The sequence below is a fragment of the Neomonachus schauinslandi genome, chromosome 15 (assembly GCF_002201575.2).
Source record: "Neomonachus schauinslandi chromosome 15, ASM220157v2, whole genome shotgun sequence".
In the NCBI taxonomy this organism is placed as follows: domain Eukaryota; kingdom Metazoa; phylum Chordata; class Mammalia; order Carnivora; family Phocidae; genus Neomonachus; species Neomonachus schauinslandi.
The window spans coordinates 5,855,089-5,870,900 of record NC_058417.1 but is presented as its reverse complement, the minus strand read 5'-3'; the positions used below and the strand labels follow the sequence as shown (position 1 = coordinate 5,870,900).

At 46.3% G+C, this 15,812-nt stretch overlaps 1 protein-coding gene across 1 annotated transcript in view; it reads right to left on the bottom strand.

Annotated features, from left to right (window-relative positions):
* Window positions 1–15,812, bottom strand: part of DNAH9 (dynein axonemal heavy chain 9) — a 357,089-nt gene that overhangs the window by 91,206 nt on the left and 250,071 nt on the right. Inside the window, 3 exon segments of the mRNA XM_021694498.1 lie at window positions 2,431–2,666; window positions 5,360–5,548; window positions 8,124–8,243. Coding sequence (XP_021550173.1) covers window positions 2,431–2,666; window positions 5,360–5,548; window positions 8,124–8,243 — 545 coding nt within the window.

Sequence of the window (15,812 nt, the reverse complement as noted above, 5' to 3'; positions counted from 1 at the left end):
TGTTTGCATATAACACCCAGTGCTCCATTCAATACGTGCCCTCCTTAACACCATCACCAGGCTCACCCATCCCCCCACCCCTCTCTCCTCTGAAACCCTCAGTTTGTTTCCCATAGTCCACAGTCTCTAATGGTTCATCTCCCCCGAGCCAAATGACCTGAGCCAAAAGCAAGAGTCAGAGGCTCAACCAACTGAGCCACCCGGCTGCCCCTAGAAAGGAATCAAAGTGTGGGGAATAGGCTAGGATGAGATTATCTGGTCCATGACACAGATAAACATATACCCTGGTGGACCTTGGGATTCATTTCTCCTCTTATCCTTTCTAGAAGAAGGGATCCATTCTGGTAGTTTATATTTGCTTTAACTACTTTTGTAACATTGCGTGTTTGATTTAAACAATGCTGGCTGATCTGGACCTCTGGGCAGCCACGTTCGGGACGGATGACCACAGCAGTAAGCCTCACCTTGGCGGCTGTGTGTTGGAGAGGATAAACCTTGGGTTTCTAGCTGAGGACCATCTGCTTCAAACACTGCCTCCATCGGTTTAAAAAAATATTTAAGGGCGCCTGGGTGGCTCAGTTGGTTAAGCGACTGCCTTCGGCTCAGGTCATGATCCTGGAGTCCCTGGATCGAGTCCCGCATGGGGCTCCCTGCTCGGCAGGGAGTCTGCTTCGTCCTCTGACCCTATCCCCTCTCATGTGTTCTCTCTCTCTCATTCTCTCTCTCTCAAATAAACAAATAAAAAAAATCTTTAAAAAAAAAATTTAATAAATTAATTTACAATTGCAGTGAAATGTACATAACACACAACCTGCCATCTTCGCTGCTTCTAACTGTACAGCTCAGGGGCACCAAGCACATTCACACTGTTGTCACCACCATCCGTCTCCAGAAGTTTTCCATCTTGCAAAACTGAAACTCTGTACCCGTTAACTAATGACTCTCCATACCCGTCCTCTCCGGCCCCTGGGAACACCGTTCTGCTTTCTGTCTCTGTGGATTTGACAACTCTAGGAACCTCATATAAGTAGAACCATACAGTATTTGTCCTTTTGTGACTGGCTTATTTCACTCAGCACAATGTCGTCAGGGTTCATCCATGTTATAGCGTGTGTCAGAATTTCACTCTTATTTGAGGCTGAATAATGCTTCATTGTATGGATACAACGCATTTTGTTCATCCATTCATCTGTCGATGGATACTTGGGTTGCTTCCACATTTTGAATATTGTGCATAATGCTGCTATGAACATTGCTTTTAAATGGTATACTCTTGGGGCACTTGGGTGGCTCAGTTGGTTGAGCGCCTGACTCTTGGTTTCCATTCAGGTCATGATCTCAGGGTCGTGGGATCAAGCCCCGTGTCGGGCTCCCCGCTCAGTGAGGAGTCAGCTTGTCCCCCTCCCTCTGCTCCTCCCCCTGCTCAGGCTCTCTCTCTCGCTCTCAAAATAAATAAATAAAAGCTTAAAAAAATTAATATGGTATACTCTTGCAGACATTAATTTGCTTCTGTGAACCTCTATTTCCCCAGAAATGGGTACTAGTAACGCTAACCTTATCAGCTGTGTGGATTAAGGAAAGCATTTGAGATGAGGTCCCTAACACGAGGGCTGGCACATACCCAACCGCCTCATAAATGATCTCTGTCCCCCCCCCCTTACCCCCACTGCCCCGTCCTATCCCGCTCATATATCCTGATGGCACAGAACAAGAACTGAGAACTGAAACTACAAAGCTAGGTTCTAACACAGTTAATGAAGCCATGAGGTGGGAGGTGCGGAGGCCTGGGGCGGGTGCTGGATAGACATTCTCCGCATCATTCATGTCCCTTTGGGTAGTAAGTCCCCCATCGGGTACGTGCGAGGACATGGCAGGTACCAGGGCTTCTCGAAGGTTCACAGCTGACTTGGGTGCTATGCATCCAGCCGCAATGTCCCATCGTCCCCCGGGAGAGACAATGTTTAGGTTTGTGCTATGGGGCTCTGCGCCGGAGGTGGGAACCCTGGGCAGAGAAATGGGCTCTAGGACGGGCTGAGACAGGCACAGTTTGGCTAAACGTGAGGGAGACTTTGTGAAACCCAGAATTGCGCCTGACCAGGGAGGACGTGTCCAAGGAGAGAAGGGAGGGGGATGCTGGACGGTGGAGACAGGACTCCTGATGGGTCGGGTGGCTCACGTACACTCGCACACACACACACACTCGCGCACACGCACACACACGATTTCTCATGACAAAGAAAAGCAGAGACTTGGTACCCACGCATCTTTCATTGGGAGGTTTCCTAAAATGGGAAGAGAAACAGGAGAAACCTCGTGGAGGAAGCAGGAGGGTAGAAACAACCCACTGGGGCTTCAGATCCCCTCATGACACTTTTTTGTCCCCTCTGCACAAACGACAAAAAGGGAGAAGTGACGTGCTCAGCCACCTACCCCTTCTGGCCGATCTGAGTGACCCGGAGGTTCTCGCCGTATTTGTTCTTGATCCACTTGATGCCTTGTAGCTGTGGGTCAACCATGAGGGGCCAGCGCTCACAGCTGAGGAGGATGGTGGCATTCTCCGTGGACATGCGGTCCGCGGGGAGGCCCTGGTTCTGCCAGGCTGCCACGTCGGCATCATCCGTCAGCATCCTCAGGGGATCCAGGGTGGGGGTGACGGGGATGGGGACCTGATGAGGCAGAAGCAGGACACATGCTCAGAGCAGAAGTGGGCTTCCTCAGCTGGGGGGCAGGGGGGACGCCCAGGAGCTCCCGAAGTCAGCACAACTTCAAAAGCACGATCAAAATCCCCCCCAGAAGAGTACTCTTCTGGCTTCATGATTATTTCCGGAAGCAGGTTTTCTTCAAGTCCTGAGAGCCTTTTTTTCTCTCGATGGAGGAATAGCAGCAGAGATCCAGCCTCTGTGACCGTTTGTTCTTGGGTATACTCGCCTAAATTGAATTTCTACCATAGATTATGTGTGTATTATCAACAGTCTCCTCCCTGCCCTTACTCGTGTTAATAGGGTCCCTTTCCCCCTGCGTTCTGATTCCTGTGCACGCTTTCTGGAGCAGGTCCCAGACCTGCTGGGCTTACCCTCTCTTGTGCCAGCCCACATCACCCTTTCCGTCATGCACGGCACTCACCACCTGCTGACAGAGGCCCAGCTTGCAAAGAACCGGAGATGCTCCCCTTTCTCCCAGTCCAGAACACCCCCCACTTCCGGGGTCGCCTGCATGACCTCTCCCTGCAGACTCGCTTGTTGGTGCATGCTGGGAAGCCCACCAGCGCACCTCCGGGCCTGAGGATGCCTCCCTGGGACCTGGTTCCCTCTGTGGTCCCCGTGTGTGCCCCAGATCCCTCCTTTTCTTTTTCTGTTGACCTCTCTCAGCTCGTTCAATTCTTCTACAGCTAATATTTTCCACTGGGGACACGCATACATTTTTTTTTTAATTGGGGTAAAATTCCTGTCACTTAAATGAACCATTTTAGAGTGCATGATTCAATGGCATTTGGTCCTTCACAATGTTGTGCGACCATCAGCTCTATCTGATTCCAAAACAGTGTCCTCAGCCCTAAAGGAACCCCATACCCTTTGGCAGGCCCTCCTCATTCCCCTCTACCCCAGCTCCCAGCAACCACTAATCTACTTTCTATTTACCTCTTCTGGATAGTTCACATAAATGGAGTCATACAGCAGGTAACTTTCTGTGTCTGGCTGCTTTCTCTTAGTAAAATGTTTTCGAGGTTCACACACACACACATGACCCTTTAACCTCTCTGTCCCTCTCTCCTCTGTGGTTTGTCTTCCCTGTCACCTCAGGAAAGCCTGTCCAATCCATCCCCTTTCCCTTAATCTCACTCACTAGGGTGACCGATGGCCAGCACTCTGCCATCAAACAAACCTTGAAAGCAAGATCTGCCTCTGGAGGTTCTTATCCTGGGATCAGGAATGTATTTCAAGTCCATTTTATGCACTAAAAACATTCCTGTGAGAAGAAATCCAGAGGTCTCACCGGAGCGCCAAAGGGGTCACGGCCCCAAAATGCTTAGGAACCCCCCAAAAAGCCAGAAAAATCCCCACTAAGCTGCCCTTGAGCTCCTCACTTTTGTGCACTCAGTTAATAATTGTCCTTTTGGGCGCCTGGGTGGCTCAGTTGGTTAAGCGACTGCCTTCGGCTCAGGTCGTGATCCCGGAGTCCCGGGATCGAGTCCCGCGTCGGGCTCCCTGCTCGGCAGGGAGTCTGCTTCTCCCTCTGACCCTCCCCCCTCTCATGTGCTCTCTCTCTCTCATTCTCTCTCTCAAATAAATAAATAAATAAATCTTTAAAAAAAAAAATAATTGTCCTTTTAATAATTTCCTTTCCCATGGTGTCCAAGATAAATAAATAGCAGCTTTATTTTTGTTTCTGTCCTAGTGCCGTAAGGGTATGTATGTATGTATGTATTTCCATAATAGTTTTTATATCACTATTTAACAAATCATCAAGTGAATGAGATTTTGGGAGCTGATCTATGGAACCAACCGTCACCAGACAATAAGGGTTTTATGTTCTGAGGATCTGCCTATGCACACATTCTGGAATACAAATCTTCTGTACGTAGTGAACTTTTGGGCTGACTCTTACTGCAGCCGCTTTCTGTGAACCTAACCTCCTCTACTGGACAGTGACCTTCCTGTGGGCATCTTGGGTCTTTGAATGGCTTTTGTCCTCCTGTCTGGGAGAGAGGGAGGACATGCAGAACCCTCAGTGAACATTTGTGGATTGAGGATGACGAGTGATGGGAAAGTGGACAAGCTTAGGAATTATTCTGACTACAGGCTCCAGCCCTGAACCCCTTTCAGCCAGGGGCCAGCATGCCGCCCCAAATCGTCTCAGTAGAAATGGAGGGGTGGGGAGCAAAATCCACCCACTTACACTAGGAGGACAAACTGAGGACACACGACCGAAGTAGGCAGGGCTGTTTGCATAAGGGTGTCTGGGTTCCCATGACCAGGGGCAATGCAGGATCTTGGCCCTACCACGGCTCTGAAGTTTGGCTCCAGAGCAGGGAGACTGGAGGGAACACACAGGGTGCTTTGGATGTCTCTTGAGTTTTAGAGTTCGAAGCAGCCTGGTGGGCAGTGGATCAGAGTGTCCCTGGAGAGCCCAATGGAGAGGAGAGATGCTGTCCTCAGGTGGCCCAGAGGGCAGTGGATGGGAATGTGAGTGAGCAGAAGGAAGGACATGGGTGCCAATGTCACATGCAGGTGAATGCTCAGGTGGGAGTGGTGGGGGGAAGTAGGCAAGAAGGAACGAGAAGATGTGGATGGTTAGTGTCCCGTGAGCTCACTGGTAGCCACAGGCTGGTGAGGTCAGGAGAAATTCAGGCTGTACGTACCTCCAGCCGGCTCAGGTAGGGTCTCCAGGTCCCGTCCATGAGGCTCTGCCGGTATCTCTTCGTAAAGAAGCCGAGGTAGGACACGAAAGCTGTGGTGAGTACAATGTCTCCACATAACTTGCTCTCCTGGTGTCGGAAGTTCTGCACGGCTTCTGCCCACCTCACGTTCTCAGAGGCAAGTCCTCCCACCTACGAGGGCAGAGACCAGAGAGGAGAGAAGGCTCATCATCCCACAGGCTCTACGTAGCGCCACGGACTCAGTCACAGAGAACGCACAGTGCACATCTGATACCAGAAGACTCGGGACATCACTTCTGTGGCCCTTGTGATCACTGGGGACTTGTACTGGCCACAGCACACACTCAGTAAACACACCTATTCTGTGCTGTGCATCATGTGGGCTGCAGATGGATTATAGGCTTTGAGCGCAGGCTTCTGGGCTCTGCCCTTTATAGGCATGAAGACAAATACCACCCACCTCCAAGGGCTGGGGAGAAAATTAAATGTGATCATGTACGTTCATCACCTAGTGCAGTGCCTGGGCTGCACAACCTATTATGCGCTCTCCCCCTTCTCCTCGCCAAGTGCTGGGAATAGGAAAACAAATAAAATCACTTCCAGGCGCTATAAATAATTCACAGTGGGTGGGCAGATAGACACGGTAATTAAGACATAGAGTTAGAGGTACGGGAACATGCGCGTGCACAAAGTACCAAGATGGTGGAACACGTCCTGATTGTGTCTGCCCCACTTTGGTATGGCACACCTCTCCGTGGGGACCCCCCTCCGGGGAGGAGAGGCCTCCTTTCTTTGGATATGGCAGAGCTGAGTCTGTGTTATGACTGACCCCTCGTCCTTCCTTGAAAGATGGCATCGTAGAATGTCAGAGCTGGATGCGCCAACCCAGCCATTCCCATGCCTGTTTTTAGATGACAACAGATAAAGACCAGAATGTTGAAGTATCGCGCCAGGACCTCTAGGTGGGTAGAGACGGGGTTGGATTCAGAGCCTGTACACCCTGCCTGCCTTCCAAGGGGACCAATTCAGAAAATGCTTCACCCAGGCAAAGAAGGCTCTGCTAAGGTCTGCAAACCAAACAGAAAATGGGATGGAAGACAGGCCAGCTAAGAGGCCTGGAATGCTTCTTGCCTCTTTGCAGAAGAGCTGTCTCTAGACCGAATTGTTCAGTTCAAATGATCATCTCAATGCAATGCAAGGGCAGGTCCAACCAACAAGTACACAGACACACTCCTGTGGAAGAGCCTTTCTTCACCAAAGCATGGCTCAGTTCCATCATTATTGTGACTCCTTTCTCCTTCAACGAGAAAAAGCTGGCTTCATTTTAGAAACACATAGTGGCTGGAATAAAAGTAAAAAGATATCGACTCCACCTCCCATCATTGGAGACAAAAGTGCTGTAAAGGCTCTCTGTGGAAGAGAAATCATGCCCAGCGGACACTGCTTTGCAGGATCTTAGCTGATTTAGGACAAGAAATACAAGCCACTTTCACATTCAAAAAGGCTATGAATTCTTTGACACTCCCTTCACCAAGAATTGGCACCTGGGGTGCCGGGGTGGTTCATTCGGTTAAGCATCCCACTCTTGGTTTTGGCTCAGGTCATGATCTCAGGGTTGTCGGATCAAGCCCTGAGTCAGGCTCCATGCTCAGCGGGGAGTCTGCCTGGGGTTTTCTCCCTCCCCCCTCTCCCTCTCTTCCTGTGCTCTCGTTCTCTTTCTAAAATAATTAAATAAAATTAAAAAAGAGTTGCTGCCTATGCTCCTCCTCCCTGAACCTACGACTGCTTTGGCCAATAGTATGAGGTAGAAGGGATACTGTGTTTGGCTTTTGGTCCCAGGCCTTAAGAGACTGGAAACTTCTACTTCTTCTTAGAACCCTTGTGCTTGGAGCCCTGAGTCCCCATGTAAAACGTCTAAGTACAGAGGCCTGAGACTACATGGGGGAAGCTCTGCCCTTCTAGTAGCTCCTGCCGAGGTGCGTGGGACAAACCAGCCGGCCACTCGGTGGCCCCAGTAGGCACCACCTAGAGCTGAGAACCTACCAGTTGAAACCTGCCCAAATTCCTGACCCACAAACTTGTAAGAGACAATGAAATAGTGGTTGTGTTATATCACTAAGTTCCAGGGTAGTTTGTTAGCAGACAGCCATCAGACAAACACCCTGCTGTGACCCTCAGATTTCCTCTCTTAGGGAGGCCAGCCTGCGTGTGTATGTGTATGTTTGTGCACACACGTGTGAGTGCACCCACGCATATGGGCAAGGTCACGCTCACAGATGCTCAGGGTCAAGAGGTGTCATTCTTCTCTGCTTCTGTCTCAGTCCCTAATCCTGGTCACGCCTTTATCATCAAACATTACACAGTTAAGAGCTGCAGAGCTTTCCTACCGAGTGGCTAGCTTTGTCTTGTAAGGCTTCCTCTGGCCGAGGCGCATATATGCACGTAAGCATGTCGCGTCTCACCCCGCTGTCTGATAGATCAAGGGCTCCCATCCTCCCAAATGTCTCTGTAGGAAAACTCTCTTGACCAGACCAGGGTGTGCATTCACACTTCTCAGGACTCAGTCCCTGCAACCCAGCGCATTTTAATATCTGCTCCCCGCCCCCCGCACACATCCTATTACATTTTAATATTTCCCCCCAAGTCAAAGCGGCGCTAAGCTGTGCTCATCTATTTTGTACCTCGGCGGCACTTGACAAGCTCAGCTAATACAATTACGGCTCAGGCTGCTGAGGCTCACACTCACCAGGCGATTTGCAAGGGAGATGGTGCCTGTGGTCACTTCAGCTTCTTGCTGACATTTGAGTTTATCTGCCGTTGCTTTCTCAAACTTGGCTGTGAGTCTGGCCAGGTTTTCATTAAGGTGCTGTTTAGGAAGGAACACAAGGTCTATCAGTAATTCCAGCCTAAGTCATCACCTCCAGTGGGGCCGAGATAGAGTCACGTGTAGGTGGTTTTTAAGGAAGGCACCCCCCCCAGGACAGGAGAGCTGTAAGGGACTGGAGAAGGCAGGGCAGAGAAGGAAAGGTAAGCAAATTAGGGGTGGTCTCAGGTGGAGTCCTGGGGGAAGCCCAGGTCGGTCCTGACCCAAGTGAGAGGGCTGAGCTTTTTCCTACCTCGGTCCTTGGTGTGGGGCTAAGAGGTAAGAGGGGTGATGGACATGGGGGTGGGGGGAGCATAAATTCTGTCTCTCCTTGTAGTGGAGAAAAAAGGGTTGTAGAAGCCTGCCAAAAAAAACCACCAGTGCACTATTAAAAGCAAAAGTGCACCAAAGCCTCGGGTGGCCTGAAAATGATCATTAGGATGCCAGGGGTCCTGGGAGGGATGCATGCTGTGTCTCCCACTGGAGGTCTAGGGTTTGGGATTGGGCCATGTGTAGCCTAACTCCTCTCCTTGCTTTCAGGTCCTAGGAGGACAGGTAACTTTTGCTTAACCTCACCTATTCTGTCCAATTATCCTGAAGTAGAGGAGAATTTTGTAAGAGGACATGGTTTCGATGTTTTCTAAATTCATCAAGAGTTTAGAATTGGGGGGGCGGAGCAAGATGGCGGAGGAGTAGGAGACCTGGATTTCGTCTCCTCTCAGGAATTCAGCTGGATAGGGATCAAACCATTCTGAACACCTACAAACTCAACAGGAGGTCGAAGAAAAGAAGAGCAACAACTCTCTCATCAGAAAAGCGACCACTTTCTGGAAGGTAGGACGTGCGGAGAGGTGAATCCGAGGCGATATTCGGGAGGATAGACGGCGGGGGAGGGGCCTCCGGCGGCCGCTTCTGGCAAGTGATAGAGCCACTGAACACAAAATCGGAACTTTTAAAAGTCTGTTCCGCTGAGGGACGTCACTCTGGTGGCTAAGCGGGGGGTGGAACCCTCCGGGACAGTGTGGTCTCAGGACCCACGGGTCACAGAAAGACTGGGGGTGCCTGAGTGTGGCAGAGCTCCCAGGTATCGGAGCAGGGAAGCCGGCTGCAGAGGCGCAGCCCAGCTCGAGGTTGCCATAAACCGTGATCCGCGGCACAGTCGGGCCACTGCTCCTCCAGCAGGGACCCAACAAGCGGCAGATCCGGGGAGACTCACCTTCCTCCCCTGGGAGGAGCCGCGCGGAAGTGCGCCGCAGGGATCTGCTGGGTTTGGAGACTCCACCCGGGGTCGGGTGCCAGAGATAGAAACGCGCGGTCACAGGCCGGGTGAGCACGAGTGCGGCTGGAGACCGGGGAGACGGGAGTGACTGACGGCTTTTCTCTGGGGGCTCACTGAGAAGCGGGACCCCGAGTTCTCGGCTCCTCCGGGGCGGAGATTGGGAGGCCGCCATTTTCACTCTCCGCCTCCAAAGCTGTACGGAAAGCTCGAAGGGAACAAAAGCCCCGGAGAGCAAACCCCAGCAGATTACTTAGCTGGGAGGGGGCAAGGGCGGGGCAATTCTGCCTCCGGCAAAGACATTTGGAAACCACGGCAACAGGCCCCTCCCCAGAAGATCAGCGAGAACAGCCAGCCAAGACCAAGTTTACCCATCAATGAGAACGGCAGAACTCCAGCTCTAGGGGACTACTGCACATAGAATTCATGGCTTTTTTGCCATGATTCTGTAGTCTTTCAAAGTTAATTTTTTTTTAACTGTCTTTTTTTCTTTTTTTATTCTTTTTGAATTTTTCTTTTTCCCTTTTTCAACCAACATCTTATCAATCCCTTTTTTTTTTAAAAAAAAACATTTTTATTTTTCATTTTTAGAGTCATATTCTATCCCTTCATAGTAGTTACCCATATTTTTGGCTTATATATATAAGTTGTTCTCTCTTTAAAATTTTGAGATAGTTTCTTCTAACAGATCAAAATATACCCTAAATCTCTAGTATATGGTGTTTTCTGTTCCCCTGCCTGATCACATCCTCTCCCTTTTTTTTTTCTTTTTTTAAATCCTCTTCTTTCTTTTTTCAAACAACTTCTTATCAATTCCTTTTATAAAATTTTTTATAATTTCCATCTTTACAGTCATATTCCATCCCTTCATCATATCAACCCTTATTTTTGTACATATATAAGTTTTTCTTTCTTTAAAATTTTGGTAGGGACTTTCTTCTAAAAGACCAAAATACACCCCAAATCTAGTGTGTGGCACTGATCATATTTGATCACATTCTGGTTTTTTTGTTGCTGTTTTGTTTTGTTTGTTTTTGTTTTTATCTTTATCTTTTTCTTTTTTTTCTTTTTCTTTTTTCTCTCTTTCCCTTTCTTTTCCCACTGCTTCAGGTTTTTTCTGATTTGTTTAGAGTATATTTTCTGGGGACGTTGTTACTCTGCTAGCATTTTGTTCTCTCATTAATCTATTCTCCTCTGCACAAAATGACAAGACGGAAAAAATCACCTCAACAAAAAGAACAAGAGGTAGTACCGACTGCCAGGGACCTACTCAATACGGACATTAGTACAATGTCAGATCTAGAGTTCAGAATCATCACTTTAAAGATACTAGCTGGGCTTGAAAAAAATATGGAAGTTATTAGAGAAACCCTTTCTGGAGAAGTAAAAGAACTAAAATCCAACCAAGTAGAAATCAAAAAGGCTATTAATGAGGTGCAATCAAAAATGGGGGCGCTAACTGCTAGAATAAATGAGGCAGAAGAGAGAATCAGTAATATAGAAGATGAAATGATGGAAAATAAAGAAGCTGAGAAAAAGAGAGATAAACAACTACTGGATCACGAGGGCTGAATTCGAGAGATAAGCGATACCATAAGACGAAACAACATTAGAATAATTGGGATCCCAGAAGAAGAAGAAAGAGAGAGAGGGGCAGAAGGTATAATGGAGCAAATTATAGCAGAGAACTTCCTTAATTTGGGGAAGGAAACAGGCATGAAAATCCAGGAAGCACAGAGAACCCCTCTCAAAATCAATAAAAATAGGTCAACACCCCGACATCTAATAGTAAAACTTACGAGTCTCATAGACAAAGAGAAAATCCTGAAAGCAGCTCGGGAGAAGAGATATGTAACCTACAAGGGTAGAAACATTAGATTGGCAACAGACCTATCCACAGAGACCTGGCAGGCCAGAAAGGACTGGCAGGATATATTCAGAGCACTAAACGAGAAAAATATGCAGCCAAGAATACTATATCCAGCTAGGCTGTCATTGAAAATTGAAGGAGAGATAAAAAGCTTCCAGGACAAACAAAAACTAAAGGAATTTGCAAACACAAAACCAGCCCTACAGGAAATCTTGAAAGGAGTCCTCTAAGCAAAGAGAGACCCCAAAAGCAACATAGACCAGAAAGGAACACAGACAATATACGGTAACAGTCACCTTACAGGCAATACAATGGCACTAAATTCCTATCTTTCAATAGTTACCCTGAATGTAAATGGGCTCAATGCCCCAATCAAAAGACACAGGCTATCAGACTGGATTAAAAAACAAGACCCATCGATATGCTGTCTGCAAGAGACTCATTTTCGACCCAAAGACAGCCCCAGATTGAAAGTGAGGGGGTGGAAAACCATTTACCATGCTAATGGACACCAAAAGAAAGCTGGGGTGGCAATCCTTATATCAGACAAATTAGATTTTAAACCAAAGACTGTAATAAGAGATGAGAAAGGACACTATATCATACTTAAAGGATCTATCCAACAAGAAGATCTAACAATTGTAAATATCTATGCCCCTAACATGGGAGCAGCCAATTATATAAGCCAATTAATAACAAAAGCAAAGAAACACATCGACAACAATACAATAATAGTGGGGGACTTTAACACCCCCCTCACTGAAATGGACAGATCATCTAAGCAAAAGATCAACAAGGAAATAAAGACTTTAAATGACACACTGGACCAAATGGACTTTACAGACATATTCAGAACATTCCACCCCAAAGCAACGGAATACACATTCTTCTCTAGTGCCCATGGAACATTCTCCAGAATAGATCACATCCTAGGTCATAAATCAGGTCTCAACCGGTACCAAAAGATTGGAATCATTCCCTGCCTATTTTCAGACCACAATGCTTTGAAACTAGAGCTCAATCACAAGACAAAAGTCAGAAAGAACTCAAATACATGGAGGCTAAAGAGCATCCTACTAAAGAACGAATGGGTCAACCAGGAAATTAAAGAAGAATTAAAAAACTACATGGAAACCAATGAAAATGAAAACACAACTATTCAAAATCTTTGGGATGCAGCAAAGGCAGTCCTAAGAGGAAAGTATATAGCAATACAAGCCTTTCTCAAGAAGCAAGAAAGGTCTCAAGTACACAACCTAACCCTACACCTAAAGGAGCTGGAGAAAGAACAGCAAATAAAGCCTAAACCCAGCAGGAGAAGAGAAATAATCAAGATCAGAGCAGAAATCAATGAAATAGAAACTAAAAGAACAGTAGAACAGATCAATGAAACTAGGAGCTGGTTCTTTGAAAGAATTAACAAGATTGATAAACCCCTGGCCAGACTTATCAAAAAGAGAAGAGAAATGACCCACATCAACAAAATCATGAATGAAAGAGGAGAGATCACAACCAACACCAAAGAAATACAAACAATTATAAGAACATATTATGAGCAACTCTATGCCAGCAAATTAAATAACCTGGAAGAAATGGATGCATTTCTAGAGATGTACCAACTACCAAAACTGAACCAGGATGAAATAGAAAACCTGAACAGACCTATAACCACTAAGGAAATTGAAGCAGTCATCAAAAATCTCCCAAAAAACAAAAGCCCAGGGCCAGATGGCTTCCCAGGGGAATTCTACCAAACATTTAAAGAAGAATTAATACCTATTCTTCTGAAACTGTTCCAAAAAATAGAAATGGAAGGAAAACTTCCCAACTCATTTTATGAGGCCAGCATTACCTTGATCCCAAAACCAGACAAAGACCCCATCAAAAAGGAGAATTACAGACCAATATCCCTGATGAACATGGATGCAAAAATTCTCACCAAAATACTAGCCAATAGGATCCAACAGTACATTAAAAGGATTATTCACCATGACCAAGTGGGATTTATCCCTGGGCTGCAAGGTTGGTTCAACATCCGCAAATCAATCAACGTGATACAATACATTAACAAAAGAAAGAACAAGAATCATATGATCCTCTCAATAGATGCAGAAAAAGCATTTGACAAAGTACAGCATCCTTTCTTGATCAAAACTCTTCAGAGTATAGGCATAGAGGGTACATACCTCAATATCATAAAAGCCATCTATGAAAAACCTACAGCGAATATCATTCTCAATGGGGAAAAACTGAGAGCTTTCCCCCTAAGGTCAGGAACGCGGCAGGGATGTCCACTATCACCACTGCTATTCAACATAGTATTGGAAGTCCTAGCCACAGCAATCAGACAACAAAAAGAAATCAAAGGCATCCAAATTGGCAAGGAAGAAGTCAAACTCTCACTCTTTGCAGATGATATGATACTTTATGTGGAAAACCCAAAAGACTCCACCCCAAAACTGCTAGAACTCATACAGGAATTCAGTAAAGTGGCAGGATATAAAATCAATGCACAGAAGTCAGTGGCATTCCTATACACCAACAACAAGACAGAAGAAAGAGAAATTAAGGAGTCGATCCCATTTACAATTGCACCCAAAACCATAAGATACCTAGGAATAAATCTAACCAAAGAGACAAAGGATCTGTACTCAGAAAACTATAAAATACTCATGAAAGAAATTGAGGAAGACACAAAGAAATGGAAAAACATTCCATGCTCATGGATTGGAAGAACAAATATTGTGAAGATGTCAATGCTACCTAGAGCAATCTACACATTCAATGCAATCCCCATCAAAATACCATCCACTTTTTTCAAAGAAATGGAACAAATAATCCTAAAATTTGTATGGAACCAGAAAAGACCCCGCATAGCCAGAGGAATGTTGAAAAAGAAAAGCAAAGCCGGCGGCATCACAATTCCGGACTTCCAGCTCTATTACAAAGCTGTCATCATCAAGACAGCATGGTACTGGCACAAAAACAGACACATAGATCAATGGAACAGAATAGAGAGCCCAGAAATGGACCCTCAACTCTATGGTCAACTCATCTTTGACAAAGCAGGAAAGAATGTCCAATGGAAAAAAGACAGTCTCTTCAACAAATGGTGTTGGGAAAATTGGATAGCCACATGCAGAAGAATGAAACTGGACCATTTCCTTACACCACACACAAAAATAGACTCCAAATGGTTGAAAGACCTCAATGTGAGACAGGAGTCCATCAAAATCCTAAAGGAGAACACAGGCAGCAACCTCTTTGACCTCAACCGAAGCAACTTCTTCCTAGAAACATCGCCAAAGGCAAGGGAGGCAAGGGCAAAAATGAACTATTGGGACTTCATCAAGATAAAAAGCTTTTGCACAGCAAAAGAAACAGTCAACAAAACCAAAAGACAACCAACAGAATGGGAGAAGATATTTGCAAATGACATATCAGATAAAGGGCTAGTATCCAAAATCTATAAAGAACTCATCAAACTCAACACCCAAAGAACAAAGAATCCAATCAAGAAATGGGCAGAAGACATGAAAAGACATTTTTCCAAAGAAGACATCCAAATGGCCAACAGACACATGAAAAAGTGCTCAGTATCACTCGGCATCAGGGAAATCCAAATCAAAACCTCAATGAGATACCACCTCACACCTGTCAGAATGGCTAAAATTAACAAGTCAGGAAATGACAGATGTTGGCGGGGATGCGGAGAAAGGGGAACCCTCCTACACTGTTGGTGGGAATGCAAGCTGGTGCAGCCACTCTGGAAAACTGTATGGAGGTTCCTCAAAAAGTTGAAAATAGAGCTACCATATGATCCAGCAATTGCACTACTGGGTATTTACCCCAAAGATACAAAAGTAGGGATCCGAAGGGGTACGTGCACCCCGATGTTTATAGCAGCAATGTCCACAATAGCCAAACTGTGGAAAGAGCCAAGATGTCCATCAACAGATGAATGGATAAAGAAGATCTGGTATATATATACAATGGAATATTATGCAGCCATCAAAAGGAACGAGATCTTGCCATTTGCAACGACGTGGATGGAACTGGAGGGTATTATGTTGAGTGAAATAAGTCAATCAGAGAAAGACAAGTATCATATGATGTCACTGATATGAGGAATTCTTAATCTCAGGAAACAAACTGAGGGTTGCTGGAGTGGGGGGTGGGGTGGGAAGGATGGGGTGACTGGGTGATAGACACTGGGGAGGGTATGTGCTCTGGTAAGCGCTGTGAATTTTGCAAGACTGTTGAATCTCAGATCTGTACCTCTGAAACAAATAACGCAATATATGTTAAGAAAAAAAAAAAAAAAGAAGAAGAAGAAGGTAGCGGGAGGGGAAGAATGAAGCGGGGGAAATCGGAGGGGTAGACGAACCATGAGAGACGATGGACTCTGAAAAACAAACAGGGTTCT